The sequence below is a fragment of the Cucurbita pepo genome, chromosome 10, assembly GCF_057944985.1.
Source record: "Cucurbita pepo subsp. pepo isolate OVF chromosome 10, ASM5794498v1, whole genome shotgun sequence".
Taxonomy (NCBI): domain Eukaryota; kingdom Viridiplantae; phylum Streptophyta; class Magnoliopsida; order Cucurbitales; family Cucurbitaceae; genus Cucurbita; species Cucurbita pepo.
Window position 1 is genome coordinate 2,841,230 of NC_141807.1, and position 26,366 is coordinate 2,867,595.

General features: G+C 37.3%; 6 protein-coding genes across 6 annotated transcripts; 3 read left to right on the forward strand and 3 right to left on the reverse strand.

Annotated features, from left to right (window-relative positions):
* Positions 1 to 89: 89 nt before the first annotated feature.
* Positions 90 to 3,045, reverse strand: LOC111803530 (P-loop containing nucleoside triphosphate hydrolases superfamily protein). Its single transcript, XM_023687980.2, has 2 exons — positions 2,158 to 3,045; positions 90 to 934 (listed from the first exon to the last, which is right to left on the reverse strand). Exons 1-2 carry the CDS (start codon positions 2,904 to 2,906, stop codon positions 286 to 288), a joined length of 1,398 nt encoding a protein of 465 aa, XP_023543748.1. The 5' UTR covers positions 2,907 to 3,045; the 3' UTR covers positions 90 to 285.
* Positions 3,046 to 5,631: 2,586 nt separating this feature from the next.
* Positions 5,632 to 6,377, reverse strand: LOC111803699 (uncharacterized). The gene has a single exon (XM_023688224.2). The coding sequence runs from the start codon at positions 6,290 to 6,292 to the stop codon at positions 5,798 to 5,800; it is 495 nt and encodes a 164-aa protein (XP_023543992.1). The 5' UTR covers positions 6,293 to 6,377; the 3' UTR covers positions 5,632 to 5,797.
* A 2,845-nt stretch (positions 6,378 to 9,222) lies between these two features.
* On the forward strand, positions 9,223 to 10,189 carry LOC111803028 (uncharacterized). Its single transcript, XM_023687275.2, has 2 exons — positions 9,223 to 9,958; positions 10,049 to 10,189. Exon 1 carries the CDS (start codon positions 9,368 to 9,370, stop codon positions 9,866 to 9,868), a length of 501 nt encoding a protein of 166 aa, XP_023543043.2. The 5' UTR covers positions 9,223 to 9,367; the 3' UTR covers positions 9,869 to 9,958; positions 10,049 to 10,189.
* Positions 10,190 to 14,471: 4,282 nt separating this feature from the next.
* Positions 14,472 to 18,556, forward strand: LOC111803816 (uncharacterized). The gene is made up of 3 exons (XM_023688392.2): positions 14,472 to 15,251; positions 15,562 to 15,749; positions 17,699 to 18,556. The coding sequence occupies exons 1-3, from the start codon at positions 14,612 to 14,614 to the stop codon at positions 18,362 to 18,364; spliced, it is 1,494 nt and encodes a 497-aa protein (XP_023544160.1). The 5' UTR covers positions 14,472 to 14,611; the 3' UTR covers positions 18,365 to 18,556.
* A 75-nt stretch (positions 18,557 to 18,631) lies between these two features.
* On the reverse strand, positions 18,632 to 21,570 carry LOC111803817 (ACT domain-containing protein ACR1). The gene is made up of 7 exons (XM_023688393.2): positions 20,868 to 21,570; positions 20,725 to 20,770; positions 20,530 to 20,644; positions 20,214 to 20,281; positions 19,495 to 20,127; positions 19,259 to 19,363; positions 18,632 to 19,162 (listed from the first exon to the last, which is right to left on the reverse strand). Exons 1-7 carry the CDS (start codon positions 20,942 to 20,944, stop codon positions 18,776 to 18,778), a joined length of 1,431 nt encoding a protein of 476 aa, XP_023544161.1. The 5' UTR covers positions 20,945 to 21,570; the 3' UTR covers positions 18,632 to 18,775.
* A 1,122-nt stretch (positions 21,571 to 22,692) lies between these two features.
* Positions 22,693 to 23,892, forward strand: LOC111803701 (protein PHLOEM PROTEIN 2-LIKE A10). The gene has a single exon (XM_023688226.1). The coding sequence runs from the start codon at positions 22,693 to 22,695 to the stop codon at positions 23,890 to 23,892; it is 1,200 nt and encodes a 399-aa protein (XP_023543994.1).
* Positions 23,893 to 26,366: the final 2,474 nt, after the last annotated feature.

Consider the following 26,366-nt stretch of genomic DNA (forward strand, 5'->3'; position numbering starts at 1 on the left):
AGAGCAATGGAGGAATTATATATGTAATTTTAACACCCTTAATCTCATGAACCTTTCATCGGAGAAATCATGGATATTTATAACACAGGTTTAAAACAAAAGAAAACAAGAGCAATAAGCATCGAACATGAAGAAGATCAGATATACATCATACACACACTGGTGAAGCCTCAAGATAGACATTAAATAACCAACCAGGTAATATATATAGACTGCAGGAATTCGAACTCCTAGTAACTACAACACCACTTAGTTTAGCCTCCAAAATTCTTCTACAAAAGATTATCAAGGGTTCATGGCATTAGAATCATCTTCTTCAGCATCTCCCAATTCGTTGAACATGTATTGATTTTGGTACTCCATCAAGTACTGAGTTGATCTCTTCACATCTAAGAACAGATGGTAGACACGATTTATGTCCTCCATCTCCACAACCTTCCCCTTTCGTTTCTGACATGCCAACGCAGCTGCTGTGATTAAATGGATGGAATATCTGAGCGATGTTTCTACACCAATTGTGGTCAAAAGTCTCTTTGCCTCTTCAGACATTTCCACATCTTCCTCTTGAGTTCTGATATCTAAAATCTTTCGTATTTCATCCTCTGTATATGGCTGAGTGGAAATTATAAGTAGGCGATCAAGAAGATCAATAGGAATACCATGCGGGGATTTGTAGTTTGTTCCCCGGATGGTGGTAATCCCCCTATTAGTAGCAACAACTAGTATTGGAGCCATCTCATTCTCCAAAGCACGATTAAGGAAAGAGAAGCACTCAATATCAAGCATATGAACCTCATCAATAAAGAGAACACCTGGAACTATCTCGGCCTTGCCTTCCTCCCTCCACTCAGCCACTTTGGTATCAATTTGTTCCCTTACTTCAGCCCGAATTTCTCCAGTATCACCAGTGAATAGAGCTAAGAAACCTTGTGTTCTGGAAATAAAGGACAATAAAATCAGAATATAACTCTCAGAAAAACCCAAAGGAAAAAAAATGAATAAGAAAGAATTAGATGGGACAGCGAACGTATTGAAGTCACGAGTCACAAGTACAACCAACTTAAGAACATAATTAACTTACATTCTTCGTTGCATACAAAGCAATGGGTTGAATTTTTTTTATTGAGTAGAGAAAGGAATATTGTGCTTCAGTAGAGGTAAGCAGTCACAAACAAAATTGTCCAATGCCATATCTTAAAAAACAGAGATCAGTAATTCAATTCCCCCCGTCCTTGGAAGCACAAAAATTCAAGAAAGGGGGAAAAGCAAGATCAATGGCTTGACACATAATATGCATGTAATCGAGGAAAGAGACCATTGCATGTTATATGCTATATTGAGAACAGAAATCGAATTCTTCAAATCTTCTTGAAATAACAACTGTTCAGGAAGTGCAAAATAAAAGAACAAACTAGATTATGACTAGTGGAAGTACCTGGCAAAGTAACGCCTAGTTCAATGCCACCTAAGCTCACTAAGCTAGATGTTCTTATAGAAATTAGTCAAGAAGGGAAGGTACATTTTGGGGAAACACAAATTAGAGCGACCGGGGAAACTCCATACACTGCCTTAGAACATACACTACAGAAACAGAGACCAAGACATCAAATATTCTCAAAAGGAAGTCCTACGTCAACTTGGGAAGCGAAAATCAGAATAAAATCTGCATTAAGTACAAAAAAGAATGCAACAGACAGCAGCTCAAGAACCTAAGAAGTAATTTAAAGTTTCGATAACCCAATTTTTCCTCCTTTATGAGAAGCAAAATGAGATGCAATAAAGTCAAAACCTTTATGAAAAACCACCCTGCTGGGACATATTAGTTTGGTTTTCGAATGGTTGAAGATTACAACATTGCTGTTCACCATCCCATTGCATTGGAAGTTTTATTGAAAGCCCTCAGTTACAAAGAGCCGACAAAAATTTCAAACCGTCAAAGAAAATTTGGTGCGACAATCCCGACCCTCAATTACTTCTAACTGTAAACAAACAAAACCTTGCAAAATATTTCAATTGTACCATTATATGTGCATATAATTTGCAGACACCAAATATTATAACAGATATTGTTTCCCCTCTCAGTCTCAGCAGCACGATTTCGAGACACGTAACTCCACAAAAATGGATTTGAAAAGTTCTAAGGGAAAATAGAATAACCTGCTATTGATGACATCGATCTCATGGAGTGTGACACAATGTACAACCTCCTTCCGCTTTTGCAACTCACCATCGGGGCATTGCACAAACTTCGTTTGTGGACCCATTGCATCGTAATCCCTAGACCGAGAGAAAGACCTCCCCAGCTTAGTAATTTTCCCTGATGCCTTATCAATCGCAATTACATCGCCGCTCTGCACCTTTTCCTTCCCTAAAGCTTCGATCATCTTCGCCCCCAAATCATATACCGTCTCCATATCCGTCGTTTTCAAAGTAAGCTTCCCGGTCTTCGACGCTGCCCCGGCAACCGCTGGCCTGTCTATTTGAACCTCGACGACCTCTCCTTCAATTATCTCGGTTTCTTCCTTTATTCGTACGCCGATAGCTTTACGAAAGGCCTGCATCAATGCTTCAGTTTTGGACATCTCCAGTGAAAAGAGCTCACTGCCGGCAATCATAGCGAAAGGAGTTTCAAGGCCAAGAGACTTAGCCATGCCCATGGCAATAGCAGTCTTGCCAGTACCTGGCTGACCAGCGAGGAGAACAGCCCGACCGGCAATTTTTCCTTCTTTGATCATTTGAAGAATGACTCCGGCGGCCTTGCGAGCGGCGGTTTGGCCAACCATCCCCTCCGAGACGGCCCGTGGTTCAAGGGAGGAATCAAGACCTAGGCCGCGGATGTGGGAGTGCGCCCCAATGCGCTCAATTCGCGTTAGGTCGCGGCTCTCCGAGAGCTTCAGCTCCGCCATCGTAAGAGCCGGTGCTGGTAATTTGCTTGGGTTGCAGAAGGACGGAGGAACAGAGCGTTGGGAACTAGGGTTAGGGCTCAGTGTTTAGAAGACTCGAAGAAACACTTCTCTGTTGGCGTTTTGAGAGTAACTCTGTTAAATGGCATGCATTAAGCTTATTAACTTTATATTCGTGCCAAATATATCTTGAAATTTTGAAATTTGTCTCATGTATTTTTTTAATTTTTATTTTGTATATAGTTATTTAGTAAATTTATTAATAAACCCTGATTAATTATTCAGTACATAGTTCTATCCCAAGATAAGAATCCGTTCAACTCTAGAGAGCTGAGTTTAAAATGTGTGGAGGTGTAATACTCTAGGTTCAAGATTTGAAATTTTGATTCATCACTTGATAGCCCTTGACATTCTTTATCATTTTAAGTAATATGACCATATTATCTATTTGTCTCGAGTTTCATTAGCATGTTTTATCATCGCTCACGTATTTCATAATAAGGCATCTAACGTGCTATTGTTCAAAGTTAAACATATTTATTTGTATAATTTCTATGATTAACATTAAAAAATAAATAAAATTCATAATCATTTTAAACGTGGTTTTGATTCATTCATATAAGTCTGAAGATGTCGCAAAATATTTAATCTTTAGATTAGCCTTTAAAATGTTAATTTTGTTTTTCATACTTTATCTTTAGATTATTTTTGTTCCTGTCCCCTTAAAGGGTGATTGTATTTATTATTATTATTATTACTATTATTATTTTAAATAAAGCTTCAACTCAACACCTCACTTAACAAGACTTTTGAAACATTTGTCATGAATTGTATTGATAGTATTAAAATGACGTTAAATATCTGTTTTTTAAGTATATAACAAAATTAAATATATAAAAAAATGTAAAAATAAATATATTGAGAATATAAAAATTAAAATGGACAAAAGAAATATAACAACCAAGACTCGAAGCTAAACATTAAGAGATAAAAGAAGAGAGTATCTACCTAATTTAAGTATATTTTTCAAAAGATGCTTAAATTATATAGTTATATATAAAACTAAAAATTTATAAAAAAAAAAAAAGGTATAAAAGAAATCAATAATTAAATAATTAATATATTCACCCACAACAATAACCGACCGAAATTAAGTGCATATATACACTAATTATAGTAAAAATTAGAAGATTATGACTAATTATAAATTAAATATAATTATTTTTTTCCTTTACCCAACTGCAAAAAATGGATAGAATGATTGTTTCGAAACCATTTTTTTAATTCAACCAAAAAATAAAAACAAATATGTAATGGGTTGACTTTGATTTATAGAAATAGCCAGTTGGGTCTCGAAAAATAAAAATCAATTAATTGGACTTTGATTCCGGGGAAATAGTCAAGTTTAGTGAATTTTAATTTACAAAAAGGTTGCTTATTCAACTGTTTTTAATTTTTTTTATACCAATATTTGATATATAATAATAAATAAATGCAGCACTCCTTGAATTAGGATTTCGTATTTTCCCATTCATAAGAAATACTAAATTATTGTCAACCTTTTCGTTTATACGAAAGAATAATTCAATCCCCTTTTTCTTATAATTAATTTGATCCCCTATTTCATCATTTTTAATAACGATATTAATAATAACAGAAAAAATAACTATAATAAAATGGCCAAATTTACTTTAAATATAATTTAAATTACAAATCTCATTAACATTAACAAATATAATAAATCTGTCTAATATCTTTTTTTAAAAAATTAATTTATCTTTAAAATATTGACATTTAGAAATTATATCTATTTATTTATTTTCTTAGCTTTAAATACAACCAATGATATATATTAAATTGTTTTAATCATTTTCTTATCTTATCTTATTACTTGTATTTATATAATCACGAATATATTGGTTGATGTTTTTATTTAAGTGAGCTTTTACTTTATTATAAATTTACTTTTAAAAAATTAAATTCATGGATAAAAAAAAACTACCACATCATTGTATACAGTGGGTTGAATCTTTAAAAAATATAATAAATAAATCATAAGCTAGTAAAATTGATTTTTAAGAGTAAAATATAAAGTATTTAAACTTGTAAGTTATTATCCTTTTTTATTTAAAAAAAAAAAAAAAAAAAAAAAAAACTAGTTGTAATTGAAACGGAAGAGCGCGTTACAGTCGGAACTAAAAATAAGCAATAATCGGCCGGCACGTCTCAATTTCAACCCTTGGGCTTTCCATCTGTGCCCTTCAACGCACAACAGATTCCGTTCTCCTTGCGACTTTGATCATTGGACATTATAAAATGAGAGAGAAAAAAGACATACATTTTTTAAAATATTTGAAATTAATAACTATTTTCCTAATAAAAAAATATTTTTAATCTATTTTTTTTTAAAAGAATTTTGAAATTCTATTAAATGATGTGACAGTTCAAAATGAATTATACTAATTTAATATTATTGTTTTAATTAGGTGACATTTCTCTTTTTTTTTAATCGATCTTCTCTAACTTTCTTAAGATGAACCATTTACCATAGTCGTTGCTACAGGACCGCTTAGTGAACAACATTTTTTACCTAATGACACGTGAGGACAACGAAAGAGATAGTAGTCGGAGATTGAAGGACATCATTATAAGATAATATTAAGTTAATATAATTTGTCATAACTTTATCGGCTCTCATTACGAAAATTTAAGGTATAAAAGTGTTTGTTTTGAACTCTTTTAAGACAACAAATTCACATCATCTGAGACCATTATAGCACTAAAAGTGGCATTTTGCAAAAAAAAAAAAAAAAAAAAAAAAAACCAAAATTAATAATTCGTAATACGGAAATTAATGGACCGAGAATTTCACACTTGGGGTTTAACTTTGAATTTCAATACACCCGTCTTCTTCTATGAACAGCATAGCTTCTGCTTCTGGGGTACGCATCAGTATTACATACCTTGAAATCCTCTTCAAATTCACAAGTTTTCTCTTCGTCAATTCTCCCAATCCCCACGCTCTGGCTCCTCGGCACGTTTTTCAGTTCCGCCATCGGCGATTTCCTCGCCGCTTGGATTTGGATATCGGGTTCCAAATTCTTGCTCAAGCTTCGAGTGGAGGCGGCCCTCAGAAGCTCCCTGAAGTCATCACTGCCGTGGCTGGAGGCGGTGGACCCCACGCTGTAACTCTTGGGGAGAGTGGTGGGCACCTGACTGGTCGGCCCGGTCATCGCCATCCCATAATCCAGGTGGTTCGAGCAATCCGTCAGGCTCCTAACGTAGAAATCTCGGACCTTCGACAGCAGCCGGCTGGAAGCTTTTATCAGTTGGCTCAACTTGTTTTCTTTGTTGCTCTTCTTCATTTGATGGCCGTTTTTTATCTCCATTATTGCTTAGTTTTCTTGTCACTCGTCGCCGTGGATGTCTGAAAATCTGAACTCGCCGGCGAGTGGGAATCGGATAAAGTTTGAATTGGGAATGATCGAGCGTTGGGTGTATGTGTATATATAGATGGAATTTGGTCAAAGACCGTGGGGAGAGTTTGGGGCGAGATGATATATCTTTTATTTAATTAATATATATACACACATATCTATAATCCAAATATACTGTTTATATCAATTTAATTTTTAATATGAACCCCACAAAACTAACTTGTTAATCTTTAAACTTTTAGTTAAATATATAGAAATTAATTCAGAAGTCTATAATCCAAATGATGTTCTAATAATTAGTATTAGATGTTCTAATATCATTTTACAAGCCACATAAGTTTGACCCTAAATACAAATTAAACCGTTAAAGAAATATATTAAAATGAATCCTCCAAAAGTCAAATTGTAAGAGAAAATTTCAAATAGAGGCTTTGTGTTTTTGTGTACGGCAGGGAGTTGGAATAAAGACCTCGTCAAAGCTCAAAGCCAATGGGAAGCTAATTTAAAATAGATATATATTAAAACCATCCACTGGCTTTGGTTTCTTCGGTTGAAATTTTCAAAATTCAAAGCTAAGTGTGTATTGATTTAATGGGTCAATTTTGGAGTTAAATAAAATGGGTTATGATTAAGTGAATTTATCACTAATTTTCTAAATATATCTAAATGTATAAAAGTAATTTCCAGTGTTGGCAGTGTTAAATTTAATCACAGACGGGGAAGCAAAGGAACTAGATTCTGTTCAAGTTATTTTGAGTATAATTTTGTATTATAGTAAGAGGTAGTGAGTCCATGTTGCAGGCCTTCAATGTATAATAATTAAGAAAGGGTTGCCTTATAATGACCGCCATGAATTTGGTGAAGACTAAGGAAATGACCTGGACTTAATTTAGAAATAATCAAAGCAATGAATAACACCAAGCTGATTTGCTCCAGGAGTATGCATGAAGTGAATCTTTAACTATAAACGTTTAATTTTACTAGATTAAATTTTAAAATATAAATAACTTTAACTATATATGGTGTAAAAATATATATAAACTTCTTATTCTTGCGTTTAAATTATATTAAGAGAATAAAATTTAAATGGTCAACCATAAATGATAATTAAAAAAACCATAAAAATGCCTCTTGAACAAGCAATGAAGTTTGAAATGGAGACCAATGAGTATCCAAATTCCAAAACGAGTCGCTCCATTTAATCATTTGCTTTGAAGAAAAAGTTTGACCATTTCTTGCCAACTTTAGCATTTTCCTATCATTTGTTTAGAGGGAGAGCTTTATGGATATTATTAAAGAATCATAAATAAAAATTATTATTTCATTTTCTTTAATGCCTTTTATTTATATATTTACATTTAGAATATTTTCTATTTTCTTCTTGGGATGGTTTCTTCAAACAAAATTAGAAATTAAAAATAAATATCCTCCTAAACATGGGAAGTCCCACTTCGACTAATTTAGGGAATGATCATGAGTTTATAAGTAAGGAATATTAACTCCATTGGTACGAGACATTTTGGGGAAGCCCAAGAGTAGTGTTCGTCTAACATGAGAGTCATGCCCTAAACTTAGTCGTACCAATAGATTAAGTGATTTGCTCCAAGATTAAGTGATTGGTAAATCCTCAAATATCGAACAAATAACTCCAAAAGAAAAGGAGCCAAGTCTCTTCGAAGCCAGTAAAAAATGATTAGGACTCTAAAGAAGTCGAGCCTCGATTAAGGGGGGGCGCGCTTTGTTCGAGGGGAGGTGTTAGATGATGGAAGTCCCACGTTGGCTAATTTAGGAAATGATATGGGTTTATAAGTGAAGAATATATGGCTAATTTAGGGAATAATATGAGTTTATAAGTGATGAATACTAATTCCATTGGTAGGAGACCTTATGGGGAAACCCAAAGTAAAGCCATGAGAGCTTATGCTCATGTATGCTCAACGTGGACAATATCATACCGTCGGGCAGAGTCGTGTTCGTTTAACAACTATATGTTGCGTTAAAAAATCGCATTTGGATGATTGACCAAAAAGAGATAATCTACGAAGGTGGACAAATTTATATTATTTTTTAGTAATAAATATCAGTATTTGTAGAGATAAGTTTCTATTATTTATTTTAGTATTGTGACAGTTTTAAATATATATTTTAGAAAAAAAAAAATGAAAGGATTCCGTGTGGCTATTGACATGGATCCATGGATGATTGGGCCTTTATTAGTATGAATTAAAGACCCATGGGCCCATGGGCCGGTAACATCTCTAATTTGTAAGAGATTGTGTTAGACAATTTGATTTAAACGGCCCATTTACACAAATTAGTTGGAAAAGTAATGAAAACAAAAAAAAAAAAAAATATATATATATATATATATATATATATATATATATTTTATTCCTTGTTTTAATTTATTTTGTTTTTTTAAAACAATTTAACACTAAAATTGCATCACAGAATCTGTAAAAGATCGTCTTCTTCGTCAGAATATGGAGCAATAGTTTTGCAGTGGCAGTCAAAGATGCAGGCATTTCGGATGGTGAAGGAAGTTATCTGTATTATTATATTCGGAGGAAAAGAACAAGAAGGAGGCGGCCGACGGTCTCGTATTTGTATTTCTTACATGTGTTAAAGCCTTCTCCAGCTGCACCTTCGTAAATTGTCCTTGTTTTTTCATTTTAATTCGTTGAATTTTGCTCAATCATTGTGAAACCCATGTAGATTAATGCTTTATAAGAGGGCCCAACTCGGAATTATTCGATATATTTAATAATAATTTGAAGTCAAACTAATGGGTTTGACTTTTTTTTTTTTTTAATGTGTGTTTTTTTGTGCCCATACCCCCCGCCTACGTTGGATGACAATTTGAAAAAAAAAAAGGCGAGATCTTTGAATCTCTGAGTCTGTTTTGTTACTCAACTGCCCCTGTTTTTGGGGTGTTCCAAAATGTTTATATAAATGCCACTTTTTTGTGTGTGTTTGCTCATAAGCTCGGTTGAATTTTGATAAAAAGTGATTGTTAATAGTGTTGGAATGGGTATGGAGGCCTTTTGTGCTTATACTTCCTCATCTTCATCTTCCTCCTCGAGCTTTTTGGCTCAGAGAAGGGACCAATCTGAGGACGCGAGGAGGGAATTTTCGAGTCATTCGAGTAATAATCTTCACTGTGTTCGAAAGCCGATGGCGAAGCCATGGAAGAAGCCGGCGATTGCGCCTCTGCCACCGACTCGGCCGAGGGTCTACAAAGTGGACCCACTTAACTTCCGGAATTTGGTTCAGAAACTCACCGGTTTGGCTGAGCTTCGACCTCCACGCCTCCAAAAGATGGCGCCACCACCGCTTGATATCGCCCGCTGTCCAGTCTCGAACGTCGCCGTCGTGGAAGCCTCCACGCTTCAGCCTTTGCCTGTGAGGCTGGACGAGGCGGTGGACGGTGGGAGCTTTCTCGAGCTCAACTTGTCGCCCTTCAACAAAAATTGGTGCTCTTTCCCTGCTTTGAGCCCCGAAAGTCTTGCCATTTTGGATGCAATTTAGATTTATTGATGATATTTTTAGTTTGTTTTTATGTGATTAAAGTCCAGACTTGGTAATGTAACCAAAAGAACAAACATGTGGAGATCGTGGGTAGGTTGTGCAGGTTGGTTTTGAATTTACATTTAATAACCAAATCGAATTCAAGCTTGCAATTTACATACAGAATATCAATGTCAACAGAAAAATAATTCTAGAAGGGCAGTACGATTCAATCAACGCAACAATCGAGGATATCGATCATCTGCAAATATGGCCGATGTTTCTCAGTTGAATACAGAAGAACAGTCACCTAATTCCATCCCAAATTTTTCTTCTGGGCAATTACAACAGATTGTACAAGCCTTATCTGCACTCAATCATCGTCCTTTTGGTAATTCTGATAATAACATCAATGTTGCAGGTTTGTTTCCAGTATCTGCATTATCTGCATTATCTATTAACTCTACGAGTTCTAATCCATGGATTCTCGATAGTGGAGCTACAGATCATATAATATCCAAAGCTTCTGTTATGACTGAACCAAAGGCTACCACCATATCTACAATAAATTTGCCTAATGGAGGGACAGCACATGTGTCACATACCGGCAATGTTTCTTTTAATCCTGACCTTAAATTAAACAATGTTTTATGTGTGCCTTCATTCAACTTAAACCTAATGTCCGTCAGCAAACTTACCAATGACTTGAAATGTTATGTGACCTTTTATCCTGATTCTTGTGTTATGCAGGACTTGGCTACGGGGAAGATGATTGGCTCGGGTAAACAATCCGGAGGTCTCTATCATATTTCTTCATCTCCAATCAAGTCTTCAGCAAATCAAGTATCTCAGTCATCTGATTTGTGGCATTTACGCCTAGGTCATCCTTCTCCTTCTCGTTTTAAATTTCTAGCTGATCAATTGCACCTTAATAATACTACTCTTTCTCATAATTGTAGTATTTGCCCATTAGCAAAACAAACTAGGTTGTCTTTTCCAAAAAGTTCAATAACAACCCATTCTGCCTTTGATCTGTTACATTGTGATGTTTGGGGACCACATAAAATTCCAACCCATTCTGGTTTGCGTTTTTTTCTCACCGTTGTTGATGATTTTACTCGATGTACTTGGGTCTTTCTTATGCAACACAAATCAGAAGTACACCATTTGTTAGTAAACTTTGTTAAATTCGTTCAAATTCAATTTCATACTACTATCAAGATAGTTAGATCAGACAATGGGACTGAGTTCCTATCTTTGCAACCATTTTTTACTTCTTGTGGTATTGAATTTCAGCGCACCTGTGTCTATACTCCACAACAAAATGGAGTCGTAGAACGTAAGCATCGTCATATCCTAAATGTAGCTAGGTCTCTTCTTTTTCAGTCACAGGTTCCACTTAATTTTTGGGGAGAATGCATTTTAACGGCTGTTTATCTTATAAATAGAACACCATCACCATTGTTATCTAACAAGACACCCTTTGAAGCACTCTACAAACGACCACCTACATTTCACCATCTTAAAGTTTTTGGTTGTAAGTGTTATGCAACTGTAGTACATCCTAAGCAAAAATTTGAACCTCGGGCAATTCCTTGTGTTTTCATAGGATATCCTTGTGGTCACAAAGGTTACAAGTTGTATGACATGCAATCTAAAAAATTCTTTATTAGTCGTGATGTTAAATTTTGTGAAGATGATTTTCCTTTTTCATCAGCTTCACAGACTTTAACAGTAGCTCCTTCAACTCCCATTTTACCATTTCATGATCCACCCTACTCAAACATCCATTCTGATCCTTCGCCATCTCCTCCGCCTCCTATTCCTTCTCCAAATTCATCAGTTCCAGATTCACCAGATTCACCCACTAAATCTGATCTTATCCCACCTGATACATCAGTTCCACTCCGACGTTCTACTCGTACCAAACAACCTCCAGCTTATTATAATGATTATGAGATGTCTTCGGGAGCCAATCATTTAACCTCTAGCTCAAGTCTCAACACTGGCACCAGGTATCCCCTTCATCATTACCTTTCACTCTCTCGTTTTTCTCCTACTCAACGTGCTTTTCTAGCTTTTATTACAGCCCAGACAGAACCTAAAACCTATGATGAGGCAGTTGGCAATCCACTATGGCAGCAGGCTATGAACGATGAAATTGCAGCTTTGGAACGTAATCATACTTGGTCTCTCGTTCCTCTACCACCTGGCCATAAACCTATTGGCTGTCGTTGGGTGTACAAGATTAAATACAACTCTGATGGTTCTGTTGAACGTTATAAAGCTCGATTGGTAGCAAAGGGATACACTCAGGTTGAAGGTGTTGATTACAAAGAGACATTTTCTCCTACAGCGAAACTTACTACACTTCGTTGCTTACTCACTATTGCCGCTGCTCGAAACTGGTTCACTCATCAGTTAGATGTTCAAAATGCCTTTCTCCATGGTAATCTAGACGAGGAAGTCTATATGTCTTTACCACCAGGTATTCGCCGACAGGGGGAGAATACAGTATGTCGGCTCCATAAATCTCTTTATGGTTTAAAACAGGCTTCTCGCAATTGGTTCTCCATATTTTCTACCACTATACAAAATGCAGGCTACACTCAGTCCAAAGCAGATTACTCTTTATTTACTAAGAGTAAAGGTACTTCTTTCACTGCAGCTCTTATCTATGTTGATGATATTCTGTTGACAGGCAATGATCTCAAAGAAATTCAACATCTCAAGACCAGTTTACTCGAGAAATTTCTTATCAAAGATTTAGGGAATTTGAAATATTTCCTAGGTATTGAATTTTCTAGGTCTAGAAAAGGAATCTTTATGTCTCAAAGGAAGTATGCTCTAGACATTCTTCAAGACACAGGTCTTACGGGAGCACGTCCAGAAAAATTTCCTATGGAACAAAATCTGAAACTTTCTTCAACAGAAGGAGAAAAGTTGAATGATCCAAGTAAATACAGACGGTTGGTTGGCAGATTAATATATTTAACCGTTACTAGGCCTGACATAGTGTATTCAGTTCATATGCTTAGTCAATTTATGCATGAACCAAGAAAACCACATTGGGAGGCAGCTCTTCGAGTTCTGAGATACATCAAAGGTACTCCTGGTCAAGGACTTCTACTACCATCGGAAAATAACTTGAGATTACAAGCATATTGCGATTCAGACTGGGGTGGTTGTCGAACTTCCAGACGGTCTATTTCTGGGTTCTGCATTTTCCTTGGAAACTCAATTATTTCTTGGAAGTCAAAAAAACAAACCAATGTGTCCAGATCATCAGCAGAAGCCGAGTATCGAGCTATGGCAAATACTTGTTTAGAGTTAACTTGGTTAAGATACATTCTCCAAGACTTGAAAGTTTCACTGTCCGAACCAGCATTATTGTACTGTGATAATCAAGCAGCATTACACATAGCAGCCAATCCAGTTTTTCACGAACGTACGAAACACATTGAAATAGATTGTCATATAGTTCGAGAAAAATTACAAGCTGGAATCATCAAACCGTGTTATGTTTCGACTAAAATGCAATTGGCAGATATTTTCACTAAAGCTTTGGGAAGACATCAATTTTATTTTTTGAAAGACAAGTTGGGTGTGATTGACATACACTCTCCAACTTAAGGGGGAGTATTGAGATATAATATCTAGAGTATATATTATTTATAGAATATATTTCAGTTATTATATCATAATATTCTTTATTTATGATTTGATTTATAGTATATTTTATTTTATTCTGGTATTTAATTATTTTATATTTTCCTCATTTGTACTAGTTTGTATCCTATTTAAAGGATATCAATATCAATGATAATACACACCTTCCCAATTATATTTTCTATCTCATTCTTAACAAATATGAACTTTAATACATATACTTTGACACTCAAGCTAATTTTGAGTATATCAACAATTTAAATAATAGATATGCATTGTATTTTAGCCTAGCTTTTTGTATCATCTCTAGGCTAGTAATTTGGATCTTGAATTTTGGATGGGTTTCGATATAATCTAATCTCACGTAGTTTTCATTCACAGAAGTTTGTATGATACTAATCGTCGACAATTTTACACTAATAACTCATATCTTAATCTACAAGTTTTCATTAAAATTGACACGTTTGCCTATGAAAATTATATACTGAAACTTAGGGTTTATTTCAAATATAGAAAGGAAAAGATTTAGTTTGCATATGAAAAACTCGATAAAAATACGTAACATAAAAATGAAGATATAGTTAAATGAAGATAGAGTGAAATAGACTGCAGAAGGAAGAATTTGCCGTTTGATTTGGGTTGGAAAGAGAGGCCCTCAAATTGCAAAGCCCAATTAGGCCCATAAGGGAGATTAATGATTTGGGTTGGAAAGAGAGGCCCTCAAATGGCAAAGCCCAAATAGGCCCATATGCAGGCCCATAAGGGAGTATTGATTTGGGTTGGAAAGAGAGGTCCTCAACTTGCAAAGCCCAACTAGGCCCATTTTCAGGCCCAGAAGAGAGATTATTGATTTGGGTTGGAAAAAGAGGCTTTCAAATTGCAAAGCCCAATGAGGGCCATGTTTAGGCCCCGGCTCTGGTTTTGTTCAGTCTACTTTGCTAGTTAAATGACAAAATGGGTCGGTTTGGATGAAAGAAGAAACTGAACACCCAGAACTAGAAGTAATCTCCGATTGAGGAAACTCCTTCACTTCCCACTCTGCAAGCTACGATCGTCTTCACTCCGGAGCCTTCAGCTTCTGCATTGGGATACACCATGTCCTGGCTGGCCAGATCCATTGCAAATTCATTGAAGCTTGAAGATGATGATGAAGAAGACGAAGAGAATGCCGGTGGCAACCTTAAATCACCGCTCAAATCTGATTCCGTATCTAACCAGTACCATCAGACAGATTCTCCTTCGCCGTCGTCGTCGTCATCTTCAACTCCCACTGCCAGAGGCGTCAAAGAGGATTTGTCCGAGCTGAAAAATACCCTAACCCGCCAATTCTGGGGTGTCGCCTCTTTCCTCGCCCCTCCGCCTGAACATTCTGCGTCTGATTCTCACATCTCTCATCCAAATCCTAACGAACCAATTGATACGTCAACAGCCGACAATCCATCTGACCCTAGATTGTCTGAAGAAGATCTAATTGCCGGAATTCGCAGTGATTTCGCGGAATTCAGCGGGAAGTTTAAGACCGGGATCTCGAAGCTGTCGAACACCAAGACCGTATCGGAGATCACCAAGATTGCTTCCAATTTCCTTCAGTTTGGATCGGAGGATTCGTTGGAGAATTATGATGTGGGAAGTGCGGTTGGTGTAACAGAGGAGGTCCTGATATTTGTGAGGAATATCGTCCTGCATCCTGAGACCTGGTTGGACTTTCCTCTTCCTTATGATGACGATTCTGACGGTAGCTCTCGCTTTCTATCTGATAGTTTCTCCATTGCACAAATTGAATATTTCTATTTTCCTGGATACAAATCTTCGACGCGCAGCATGGTATTATGTCAATTTTCTTAGTAAGTTAATCGAAATTTTGAGCGATCACAGATGTGCTTCTGACCGAATATCCTGAGCTTCTTTTATTCTTTTTTAGAGCAATTATACTTCCCGCTAATCTTATTAGTTACCTCACTCTTTCATGTGTAGATGTATTTATTAGCAGACCGACATCAATTTTAGACTAACTAATTTTTTTTCATTCGATAACTCGTTTATAGATCTTGAGTTATCTGATGCCCAGCAAGAACATGCTTTAGCTGTTGAGCATCTTGTTCCAAGATTGGCTGCTTTGAGGATTGAGCTTTGTCCTCACTACATGAGCGAAGATTGCTTTTGGAAGATCTACTTTGTGCTCTTGCATCCTAGACTTAGCAAGCATGATGCTGAAATTCTGTCAACACCCCAAGTAAGTTGGTCGCTTTCTTATTAAATACGTTACTTTAAAGTTGCGTTGGGCCTTGCACTATTCCTGTGTATGCCACTTAATTAGCTGAGTAGATGTACTTATTTCATATTCTTCTATTTTAAGGGATCAAAATTTTGGATGTTCGTTACATAGAAAAACAATTTTTTTTTTTTTTTAGCTTTGGTATAAGAAATTTCTCAATTGTATGTGTGTCTGTATACACTTCTAGCTTTCATTGAGGGGGAAAAAAATGAGGAGAAACAAAAAGGGGAATGCCTAAGACAATAAGAGTCAGAAGATAACCACCACCTTAACCTAACTATAAAACCTTATGGAAAAGGGTTATAGATAGTTACGTGATGGGGAGGGGAGGGAATATTTTGTGCATGAGATCTGTATGGCCCTCTAGGTAATTCGGTTATTACTTTATAGTTTGTAGTAGGTGAGGTAGAGGAAAAAGACTGTTACCTTTTGGTAGAGACTCAAGCCTCTTGAATGGCCCGGGACATTTTTCTTCTCTCTTTTGTTTAATGTTCTTCTGGATTAGTAAACTTTGATTCCCTTGAAGTATTCTTTTGACATCTTTGGTTCTAGATCCCCAAAAGGAGATATTGATCCTTGCCAAGGCCCAATGAAGTAATGAGTAGTGCTCATTATTTTCTGTACATGTAGTTGGGGGATGATTTCTAGTTTATAATGGTAGACAGGGATGATATGGAAAGTTTGAGTTCTGGAGTATAATGGTAAAATGGAAATTTCTGTTAGTGAATGCACAATAACCCTTAAGTACTAGTCACCTGCATGTATGAGATGAAATGCAAACCAAGAATCTCTCCAACCTACCGTTTTTCTGTGTAAATTAAGTGGGTGGGAGATGGACCTACAAATTCAGATAGGGTTGTTGGACAGGGACTTCGAGGAAGCATCATTAGGTTGTTGGACAGGGACTTCGAGGAAGCATCATTACTCTAATTTGGGTAGAGTGTCCTTTTTAAATATTTTTGACAAGACATGCTCTATATGCTTGATTTACTGGGATAAGTCACGGTCACAGTTAATTGAGAACATGTTGGAGATGTGTATGGGATAACTTATGGGATAACATGCTCTTTGAAATTGTGAACTTTTTGAGTTTGAGTACAAGTAGAGTCATGGGGATTTGAAATTCCGACTTTAAGGGGAGGAGCACTTGCCAAATATCGCTGACCTATTCTCACTTTAACTCAGGAATTAGTAAACTACTATGTATTTGTAGGGTATTTAATTATTGTTATCTAAAAAAAAGAAAAAAACTTCTTTAGCTTGGATTGAGAGAACATGTTCTGATGCATGACAATCAGCTATAAGGTGATGGACCTACAATTTAACGGAGCATGTGGCTGATTCCTCTTTCCTGTAATTTCATGATTGTTTCCTTTTCCAAATAGTTTTCTAAACATGCAACAAAATCCTTAACGCAAACAAAAATTACTCCTGAGGTGATATGTGGCTGGGCCATGTATGCTTAATAACCTGGCAACTAGGCTCATTATAGAGGGAATCTGACAGAGAGGTTAGGGAGAAGGAACCCGCCACCACCTTGGAACATAAGTTTGCCCTCCATCCAGAGAGGACTAACCAATATGATGCAGACTCTCAATGGATCTATTCAATGCTTTATCTATCACTTGAAGCTTGTGTTTTGTTTATCTCGTCATCCAAGAGACTGCCTCCTAATTTGGCTGATTTTTCTCAGTTGATAGACGAAACTAATGGCCATGCTGCTGAAATGTTTGCTTTATTTGTAGTTTTATTTCCTTATTTGGAAGCATAAGTCTGTCAATTGTTGGTTTGGATATCATTCAAGCAATATTTTCCAAATATCCATCAGAGCTTTCTGGAATAATCTAAGTTGCGGTTCCCTACCCTGCATAACTAATTTTCTGAAACTTGTTTGACCATATTTATAGATACTAGAAGCCAGAGCACAATTTCATGAACTACAACAACGATCCAAGGTACAGATGGAGCCTCAGATATCTAGAAATATCTCTACTAGCTCAAAAGCATCTTCTGATTCATCCAATGAGGAGCTTCTCTCTGTTCCACCTAGAGATCAATCTGAATCACTGAAATCCCATGACAGTGCAGCTCCTTCCTCAATGGTTACTGTTGTAGAGACCGATAAGCATTCAATTAAGAACGTGGAAATTCAAGTTGTAGATAAGCCTGTCATTGAGGAAATACCCTTGCAAACCGGTGTTGAACATTCCCACTCTGGTCCTTCCCAAGTTTTTGATGACATATACGTGGATGATGGAGATGATTGGTTGAAAGAGGAAACTCTTGAGATTGATGGTGATGGTGGAACTAACATTCCTGCTGGAAATGACGAGGATGTATCATTTAGTGATCTTGAGGACGATGACCAGGAGGTGACGGCATATCATAAGAAGGGTACATCAGGCTCCGACTCTTCAACTAAAGATTCCCGAGATTGGGTTCAGCTTAGCCGGACTTCCGATTCAGACAAGGACACCAACACCATAGAGACTAAGCATGTCGGATCGGGGCAGGTAGTCACCCGCAAGGAATCAAGTGACTGGCTTAATGTCGATGACATTGATTCAATGTGACACCACCGTAAAACTCTTCAATCTGCTTATTTTCATAGAATTTTATCCCTTCAACAATGTATATCATGTGTTTTCTCGATATGAAGCATGCATTTGGAAACTTTGTTATAAGATCACTGTATATAGAAAAAACTTGTAAACTCAAATTCATTTACATGCAAATAATGGATGGCTTTGTCGTAATTTCTATCATTTTTTGTTTTTAATTTGTGGAGCTCATTTATAGGACCTTTGTTGTACTATTGTGATATATAGACGTCGATTATTTTCCATTTTGCAAATATCATTGAAATAAGGACCGTATGCTATCTACTGAAACAGATTATTCACAACTAATCTTTCTTTATTGCCACTAGGACCCCCTCCCTTATGATTTACAACACATACATCCAACATTAAGATCCCCTCCCCCTATGATTTAATAGAGCCAAAGTTACTCGAAAGGCGTTCAAGTTGAGACCACAACAAGTTGCCTAATGAAAATTTTGGCTTATCTTCAACTCTGGTAACTTTGGTCCCCTGATCTACTCTTGAAGAGGAGGTTTGATCATCCCGATTTGAAGGCCCTTGAACTATGGCAACTGATCCTCCAATCTCCTTGAGCACCAACTCCAACATCTGTGGATCCACGTCCACATCATGTCTCGACGCATCTGTGACATAAATGGACCCAACAGCTCTCTCGCCATTGGTTCCAACATCGATGGCTGATATCGACAAGCCGTTCTCACGGAATACCCGCGTGATATCTGATAATAATCCCACTCGGTTTAAAGCGCAGAGTTCCAGCCTCAATCCCTGTGAAGTAGAAGTCCATTTTGTTAATGATAAATGAAAAGGTTAAAGGAGCTAACTTTAAGATGATGATAGTAAGAGCATTGCAGAGATACATACATGTGAAACCCTTCTCTCTATGGCTGCCACAAGTCCCTGTAAAACCCTATTCTTTTCACTCTCTGAGTCTAAGATGCAGCCACCTTTATGTCGAATAAAATACTCCTGCCATTTTAAACACAAAAGACAAGGCTGCGTCAGCGCCACTAGACACACAACTTGACAAATTTTGGACCAAAACAAAAGCCAACTTGGACAGGAAATGGCACATGAATTTGCAAAAAACAAATGGGTACCTGATCAGCTATAGTCCCATTCGAACTCACTGCAGCATGAAACACCACGTACTGCAATTCGGTAAGGGCACAAATCGTATCAAACAACAGCTTCGGACGGTCCCTACTCTTGATATTGATAATTGAATATCCCTTCTCCTTGCAGCTCTCTATCCTTACATGCGTTCGAGTGCAACCCTTTTTACATATTTCACTATCATCGCGACAACGACACAGCTTGTAATCGCCGTTGGCATACATCAACTGATGGAGCCGCCGCTCGGTGTGGGTCCGTCCGGCCGATGGAGCAGTCAGCCTCACGTTGCTTGTTTCTCCCTCTCCATTATGGGCGTCAACCACGTTCTCAAGTTGCTCCTGCACATGGGCCAGCCTCATTGGATCCTTTATGGATCCACCATTCAAACCTTCTTCCATATAGATAATGGAGGCTGCACTTTTGTGGTGGGTCCATGCCACAGCAGCGGTGACGTTGCACCCCAATTCAACCAGCACCGCGAATATCTCCGACAACAGACCTGGCCTATCAGTTCCGGTGATTTCCGCCGCCGTGTGCTCTGATGACAACCCCTTCTTCCCCATATTGCACATTCTTGCCGTTCTTGACGACCCTTCTCTCCTACTCGCACACAATGCCTGTAATTGCGTAGTAATTTGAGTACACATTAGAGGAAAGTTCATGAGGTCAAAGAAGCACCATACGTATGTACATAAACAGAGACCTGCTGAATGTAATGGATGAGACCTTCATCGGTGAGTTTATTTCCAAACTGATCTGTCACGTGGAAAACTGCAGCACCATACGTATGCACATAAACAACCATTACAAATCAGCTTCCATTATAACCACTGAACTCTGTACAAAAAGGTATCACAATTTGAAAATTTCGAGTCTCCTTCCTCGAAGACATTAACAATAGTATAAGAGAAGTTCTTATCCGATAAGTCAGACTCCATTCATCTTGAACATGATTTGCTTAAACACAATTTAAACACCCAATTAAAAGTTAAACAAGTATGATGTGTGTGGGAACGGACCGTCCATGAACCATCCACCGTCGGAAGAAATATAAGACTTGGAAATAACAAGGTCGAGATCCGTCAAAACCTGCACCATCTCAAGTAGAATTCCATGTTTGTTGGCACTGTCAACCTGTCAAATAAAAATCCATACTCTCAATCAACAAAAAATCATGAAATTGAAAGCATGAAGTTCGAAGATAGGGACGGAACCTTGAGAAGGGTGCAATCCGGAAAGGTGTCATTGTCTATGCAAACTCTGGAAAATGGAAAAAAAAACCCCAATCCCAAGAGGAATTAAACCAAAAAGAATGAACAAAGCTGAAAACTTGATGTGTTGTTGTTTAGAAACAAACCTGGGAGGGTAAATTCTTTCAATCAGTAATTCCAACTGGGGATCCACGCAATAAGGTTGATACACAGTTTCCATCATATATCTTTTCTTTCTTTTTCAATGAACAGAACAAGGAAGAAGAAGCAGAGGAAGAACAAGAAGATGGGATTGTTGACTGCTATGATTAGAAAACAGAATTAACCCACTCTCTGTTTTGTATAATTAAAATGAACCCTCTCTTCATTTTGTCTCTCTCTCTCTATATATATATCTACATGTGTGTGTGGGTGTATAAAAGATAGATGCATTGCGCGACACGTCATAGTTTATGGTTTTGGTTTTGAGTTTGATAAGGTGAGAAAGAAGATTGAAAACGTGAAGAAGTACTTTAAACGGCGGGTTGCCACGTCGGCTAACGCGTGGCGGAAGTAGGTGGTTTCCATGGTGTCCAATTGCGGCGGCTGCCCATACGAAAAACGTCACCACCACCTGTTCATCACGGAAAAGAAAAACGAAACTGAAAAAAAGGGGAAGAAAGAGGGTGTGAGTTGTTTTGTGCATTGCAAGTGGGGATCCATCTTGAATCTTGTTTTATCTGTTCTTTGAATCCGGAGTTGGCTTCCAGGCTAAGCTATCCGACGGCTGGAAAGTAAAGCACGTCATTCGGGGTTTTGAATTTGGATGAATCCGAATCCAAATCCAAATAATTGGAAGCTGGTGCTGGTGCTGTTGCTGGCGCTGGCGTGGTTTTATCGGATCTGCTCTTCGTTCTTACCAATCTGTGTCTGTCTCTACGCTTCGCCGCCTCTTCAAGATTGGAAATTTGGAGGTCAAACTCCATCATCCATCTAAATAATATTTTTAAATACCTTTCCATTTCAAACCAAAAACAAACCTATTTATTCATATTACAAAAATCATTAATACTTTCATTAATATTCTTAAAATACCACAACAAATTTAGAAATAACATTAAAACATACACAACTTATGAGGTGTTGGTACATAATTTCCGTTCATGTATTCACACTAAGAACTTTTAAAATAAAACTAATAATAAAAATATATTTTTTAGACTTGAAAAACAGTTCCTGAAGTGGGCATTATTTATAGCGTTTTATGGGCCTTGGGTGGGCTTCAGGCCCAATGCTTCCGATTTGGACATTTTTGTAAGGAACAGCGTATAAAACATTTTAGTTAAGAGTGAGGGAGTTGAGTAACATTGAAAAAGTAAAAATAATAAAATAAAATAAAAAAGAAATCGGTGGTGGTAAAGTAAAGATAAAATAAATAATAAAAGGTATAATAATGGCGGTATTATTTAATTTGAATAAAATGAAAAGAAGTAGATGTCATAAAAACGAAATGTCAGAAGAGAAGGGTCGAGTAAATAGTCGTAGTAGAAGAAGATAAGTCGCGATCTGAGGCCCACTAGGGTTGGCCCATCGACACCCAAGCCCATACTTCCACGTGGCACCATACTGCCATAATTAATATCCATAACGAAGGAATCCCTCTTTTTTCCTCATAGGGAAGGGCGGTGCTCACCCACTTCGCTCATCTCTTCCCTTTCTCCCTCCCTCCCTCTCTCTAAATGTAACTGCTGATATTATCCATTACCGGGTCAACTTGTCACGTCACATGTCCACCTCTACACTTCTTCTGGATATGTTTTCTTTTCTTCTTGATCTTAAGCTTAACGCCTTCTTTGGCTTCTCCCAATTCTGCTCTGTTTCTTCATCGACTCCCTTCTTCCCTTCCTGACACAACCTGTCACTCTAATGGATTGAATTCTGGATTCTGTTTTTTTTTTTTTTGGGGTTCCCCCGTGATATACGACGAGGGATATGGATGAGAATTTGAAAGCTGTTCGTAGGAGTAATTGGATTGTTGTAATGGCGGCTCTTGGATTTACCGGCTATACTGCTTACAGAGTCTATCATTTCCCTTCAATTGCTCGAAAGAGGGCTAAGATTTCCAGATTCTTTGCGGCTTTGTCTTCTGCCGCGGCTGCATTTTCTGATTCTGCCCACTGTGTCGCCACTATTTCTAAGGATTTTAAGGAGTTTATTCATTCTGATTCTGATGAACTCCCCCATAGTTTGAAGCAAATCTCTAAACTCGCCCGATCTGATGAGATCTCCACTTCCCTCACGCGTCTCTCTCAGGCGCTAACTTTGGGGGTTTTGCGAGGTTACGATCAGTACTCCCGGCAGAAAGGCGGCGGTGACGAGAAAACGAGTGATTTTACAGATAAAATTATGACGAAGCTGTGTAGTGAATCTGGGTCTGGATTCGTTTCTGTGGTGGTTGGGAGTTTCGCTCGGAATTTGGTGATGGGGTTATTCTCTATAGATGAGACGAGTAAGTGGACGAGTTGTTTGGAGGATCGTTTGGGGAGATGGATGGGGGTGGCATGCGATGAGAAATGCAGGGAATTAATCGGCGAGTTGATTCGAATATTCGTGAGCTCGGCGGTTTCGGTGTATCTGGAGAAGACAATGGAAATCAACAGTTTCGATAGAATATTCTCGGGACTCACAAACCCGAAACACGAAAGGGAAATGAGGGAGTTGTTGGTCTCCCTTTCCAACGGCGCAGTGAAGACTCTGATCAGAACCTCCCACCAAGTGCTGTCGGGGCAGGGGAACTGGGCCATGGAAGCAGGCCCAGCAGCAGCAGCAGGGAAAAAGGTGGAAGAGTTCGAGGACATGGAATTGGGCGTGAAGCCCAGAAGCCAGCTTGGGAAACGGCCCAGAAATGGAGGGTGGGCATCCAGCTTGGGAGCGCCGAAAAACAGGAAAGTGATAGTGAACTTGACCGGGAGAATGACGTTTGAAATGGTGAGGTCGTTCTTCGAGGTGTTGTTGGAGAAAATCTACCAAGGAATGAAGCGATGTGTGGACATAGTGAATGAAGAAGTGATGGAGAGAGGACTGGAGATGGTGAGGTACGTAGCCGCCAAAACCTCTGTAATTGCCACCATTTGTCTTTCCTTGTGCTTCAACGTTCTTGACAACACCTCCTGGTTCTTGCTCGCATATTAGTTTTTTCTTTTTCTTTTTCTTTTTCTTTTTTTGCCTGAAATTCCCGGAAAATGTTTCATCTCTGGGGATGTTTTTTCATTTCTCGAATTATCTGTACATAGTGTTCAATTATGCAACTTCAATTGTCGGATTGGATTTAACTGTATTTTTAACCCTCAAGTTCCCAAATTGAAGTTTATATATGTTTTCAATCCTTTTCACATTTACCTTCAATTTTGTTTTTTTTTTCTTCTTATTACTGTAAATTAACATGAATAATTTTGAGTATATCTGAAACTTGTGTTCGCATTAACATATACAAATAGGTTGATAATCGAATTAAGAATCGATTTAAGAAAATAATGTTAATAAGTTAAAATAATAAAATTGATTTTAAAGAGTCAGATTACAAATTCCAAAATAACTATTCCCAAAGTAGATATTAGGCCGAAATTGACCATGATGAGAGCCGACAAAGATTGTATTAAATTCTGATTTAGTGCTTCAAAACGATGTTTCCCAATGTACTTTGTGTACGAACCGACATGAATTAAATTTGTAGGTCAATGTAACGATGATTTCAAGAAACCATGTAATAACCAATTCCCAACCAACAAAATTAAATGTCGTCAATGTAACGATCTTCCCCAATGTACTCTGTCTTTATTTAATGTTTATTTTGTTCTATTATGAAAGACTTGCATCGAAGCATCTATTGTTAAGTTATATCAAAGAGGGAAGAAGATAAAAAATAATGAACATAGTCAGCATTAATTTTTCTAGCCGAAAAGTCAATCTTTCATTTTAGAATTTTGACTTGGACTACTTTAAAAAATTTAATATCATTTAAAGCATACTTTAAATTTTAAATCAATGTTATATGCTTTTAAGTGTTGACAAGGATATTGGAAACTTTCAATTGCCTAATACTTCACACCACGAAAATTAAACCATATAACGTCTCAATCAAATTAAACCATATTTGAAACGATTTGAAACGTAAACGCCTAAGAAAAAGGTACAATGAAACCTTGTGAATCGAAGTACTATTAGCAGCTTTGGCCAATCACAAAGCTTAACGGATAGCAGTTAAATAGTGGTCAAAATAGGCCCCGGAGTTGCCTTTCCTTCTACGCTCATGTGTTCATAGCTGCGCGTGGGAGGCACCACCGAGCGGCCACTTTGATCCACATATGCACTTTGAATTTGGATATGTAACGCATAAAGTTGAAGCGCGTCCCCAAGGGACTATTTACTTTATGTCGTCGAGGGGCCTTCATGTTGTTGGTGTCAAACGCTAGTAATTGGTTACAAAGAGGGTTAAATCTGGGCATGCGGCTTCCAAGTTCCAACCAATGGAGCTAAATATCTATCTAGCTTCCATATCCAACTTTAACAACATGTGGTTTATTTTTATCTGTAATACCCCACCGATTCAATTTGTTGTGAAGTATGCACAAAAGTCAGATGCTCATGTTCAGAATCATGATCAATTTCATTAATTTGTTCTGTCTTGGATCATCTTCAAATGCTCTGTTTTTTTCTTTCATTGAGACCCAGTGAAGCTAATTCAATAGATATATAAGTGGCATGAATGGAAGTTTGTAGATACATAAAAGGAAGAAATTAGAATGAAAAGGTGTTGAAATTATGGGGTATGCTTTTGTGTATAGACGTAATCTAAGTGAGCAACTAGAGTTCGTCTGATCAAACACTCTTCTTCGCTTACTCCACTGCACTTCTCATCCATATTCTCGCTATCAGTTAGGTTCTCATCCAACCCCTACAAAACCAAATTAAAGAACCATCTCAATATCAACAAGATGTACAAATGAATACAATTTAGTTAGAGAAAACACTTTGTTCTTACTGAATTCTCGTTGAACAATAAAACTCAAGCGAATAGATTACGGTAACAAACCTGAGTGGGCAGTGATGCAAAGACGGGAGCAGGGCGGGCAGCATGAGCTGGTGGTGGCCTGTTGCAGAGGAGGTGGAGGAGGAGGAGGATGACAAAGATAAGGCAGCGGAAAGAGAAGAATTTAGAAGGCATTCGTGGATTTGAAAGTGAGTGAAGATAAGGAAAGGGTTGGAAATTAAAGGATAAAGAGAAAGTAATGAAAGAAATGGTATATATAAGAAATCAAAGAGGAATCGGACATGCGTGTGAACCTGAGAAGGTGCGGCTTCGACTTTGTCGACCAAAAATATAAAAGGAATAAATTTACGATACACAACCGCAATTACATGGGAAGCTAAGATCAAGATCATGAAATGTTACCGGGTGAGTGAGGCATTGCTATAATTATTTTAACAATTTTATCATGAACATATACATCAAATATGATATTGTTTTGAAATGTTTTAAAAGACTTGCATTTCTTAATTAAGTCAGATGCAGCGTGGTCAATTTATTATAATAAAAAAAATAAGATCGTTACATATTTCCTATGGTAATTAATTATAGGTTATAAGTTTAATCTAAACGTTGTATA

Bases quoted from the DNA above. Each gene is read 5' to 3' on its own strand.
- LOC111803699 (XM_023688224.2), bottom strand. From the start codon at position 6,292: ATGGAGATAAAAAACGGCCATCAAATGAAGAAGAGCAACAAAGAAAAC.
- LOC111803701 (XM_023688226.1), top strand. From the start codon at position 22,693: ATGGATGAGAATTTGAAAGCTGTTCGTAGGAGTAATTGGATTGTTGTA.
- LOC111803817 (XM_023688393.2), bottom strand. From the start codon at position 20,944: ATGATGGAAACTGTGTATCAACCTTATTGCGTGGATCCCCAGTTGGAA. The intron at 20,645-20,724 runs GTTCCGTCCCTA...TTTATTTGACAG, and splicing joins CGGATTGCACCCTTCTCAAG to GTTGACAGTGCCAACAAACA. The intron at 20,128-20,213 runs GTCTCTGTTTAT...ACGCAATTACAG, and splicing joins TCATCCATTACATTCAGCAG to GCATTGTGTGCGAGTAGGAG.
- LOC111803816 (XM_023688392.2), top strand. From the start codon at position 14,612: ATGTCCTGGCTGGCCAGATCCATTGCAAATTCATTGAAGCTTGAAGAT. The intron at 15,252-15,561 runs GTAGCTCTCGCT...ACTCGTTTATAG, and splicing joins TTATGATGACGATTCTGACG to ATCTTGAGTTATCTGATGCC. The intron at 15,750-17,698 runs GTAAGTTGGTCG...CCATATTTATAG, and splicing joins AAATTCTGTCAACACCCCAA to ATACTAGAAGCCAGAGCACA.
- LOC111803530 (XM_023687980.2), bottom strand. From the start codon at position 2,906: ATGGCGGAGCTGAAGCTCTCGGAGAGCCGCGACCTAACGCGAATTGAG. The intron at 935-2,157 runs GTTATTCTATTT...CTTTATTTCCAG, and splicing joins ATCGATGTCATCAATAGCAG to AACACAAGGTTTCTTAGCTC.
- LOC111803028 (XM_023687275.2), top strand. From the start codon at position 9,368: ATGGGTATGGAGGCCTTTTGTGCTTATACTTCCTCATCTTCATCTTCC.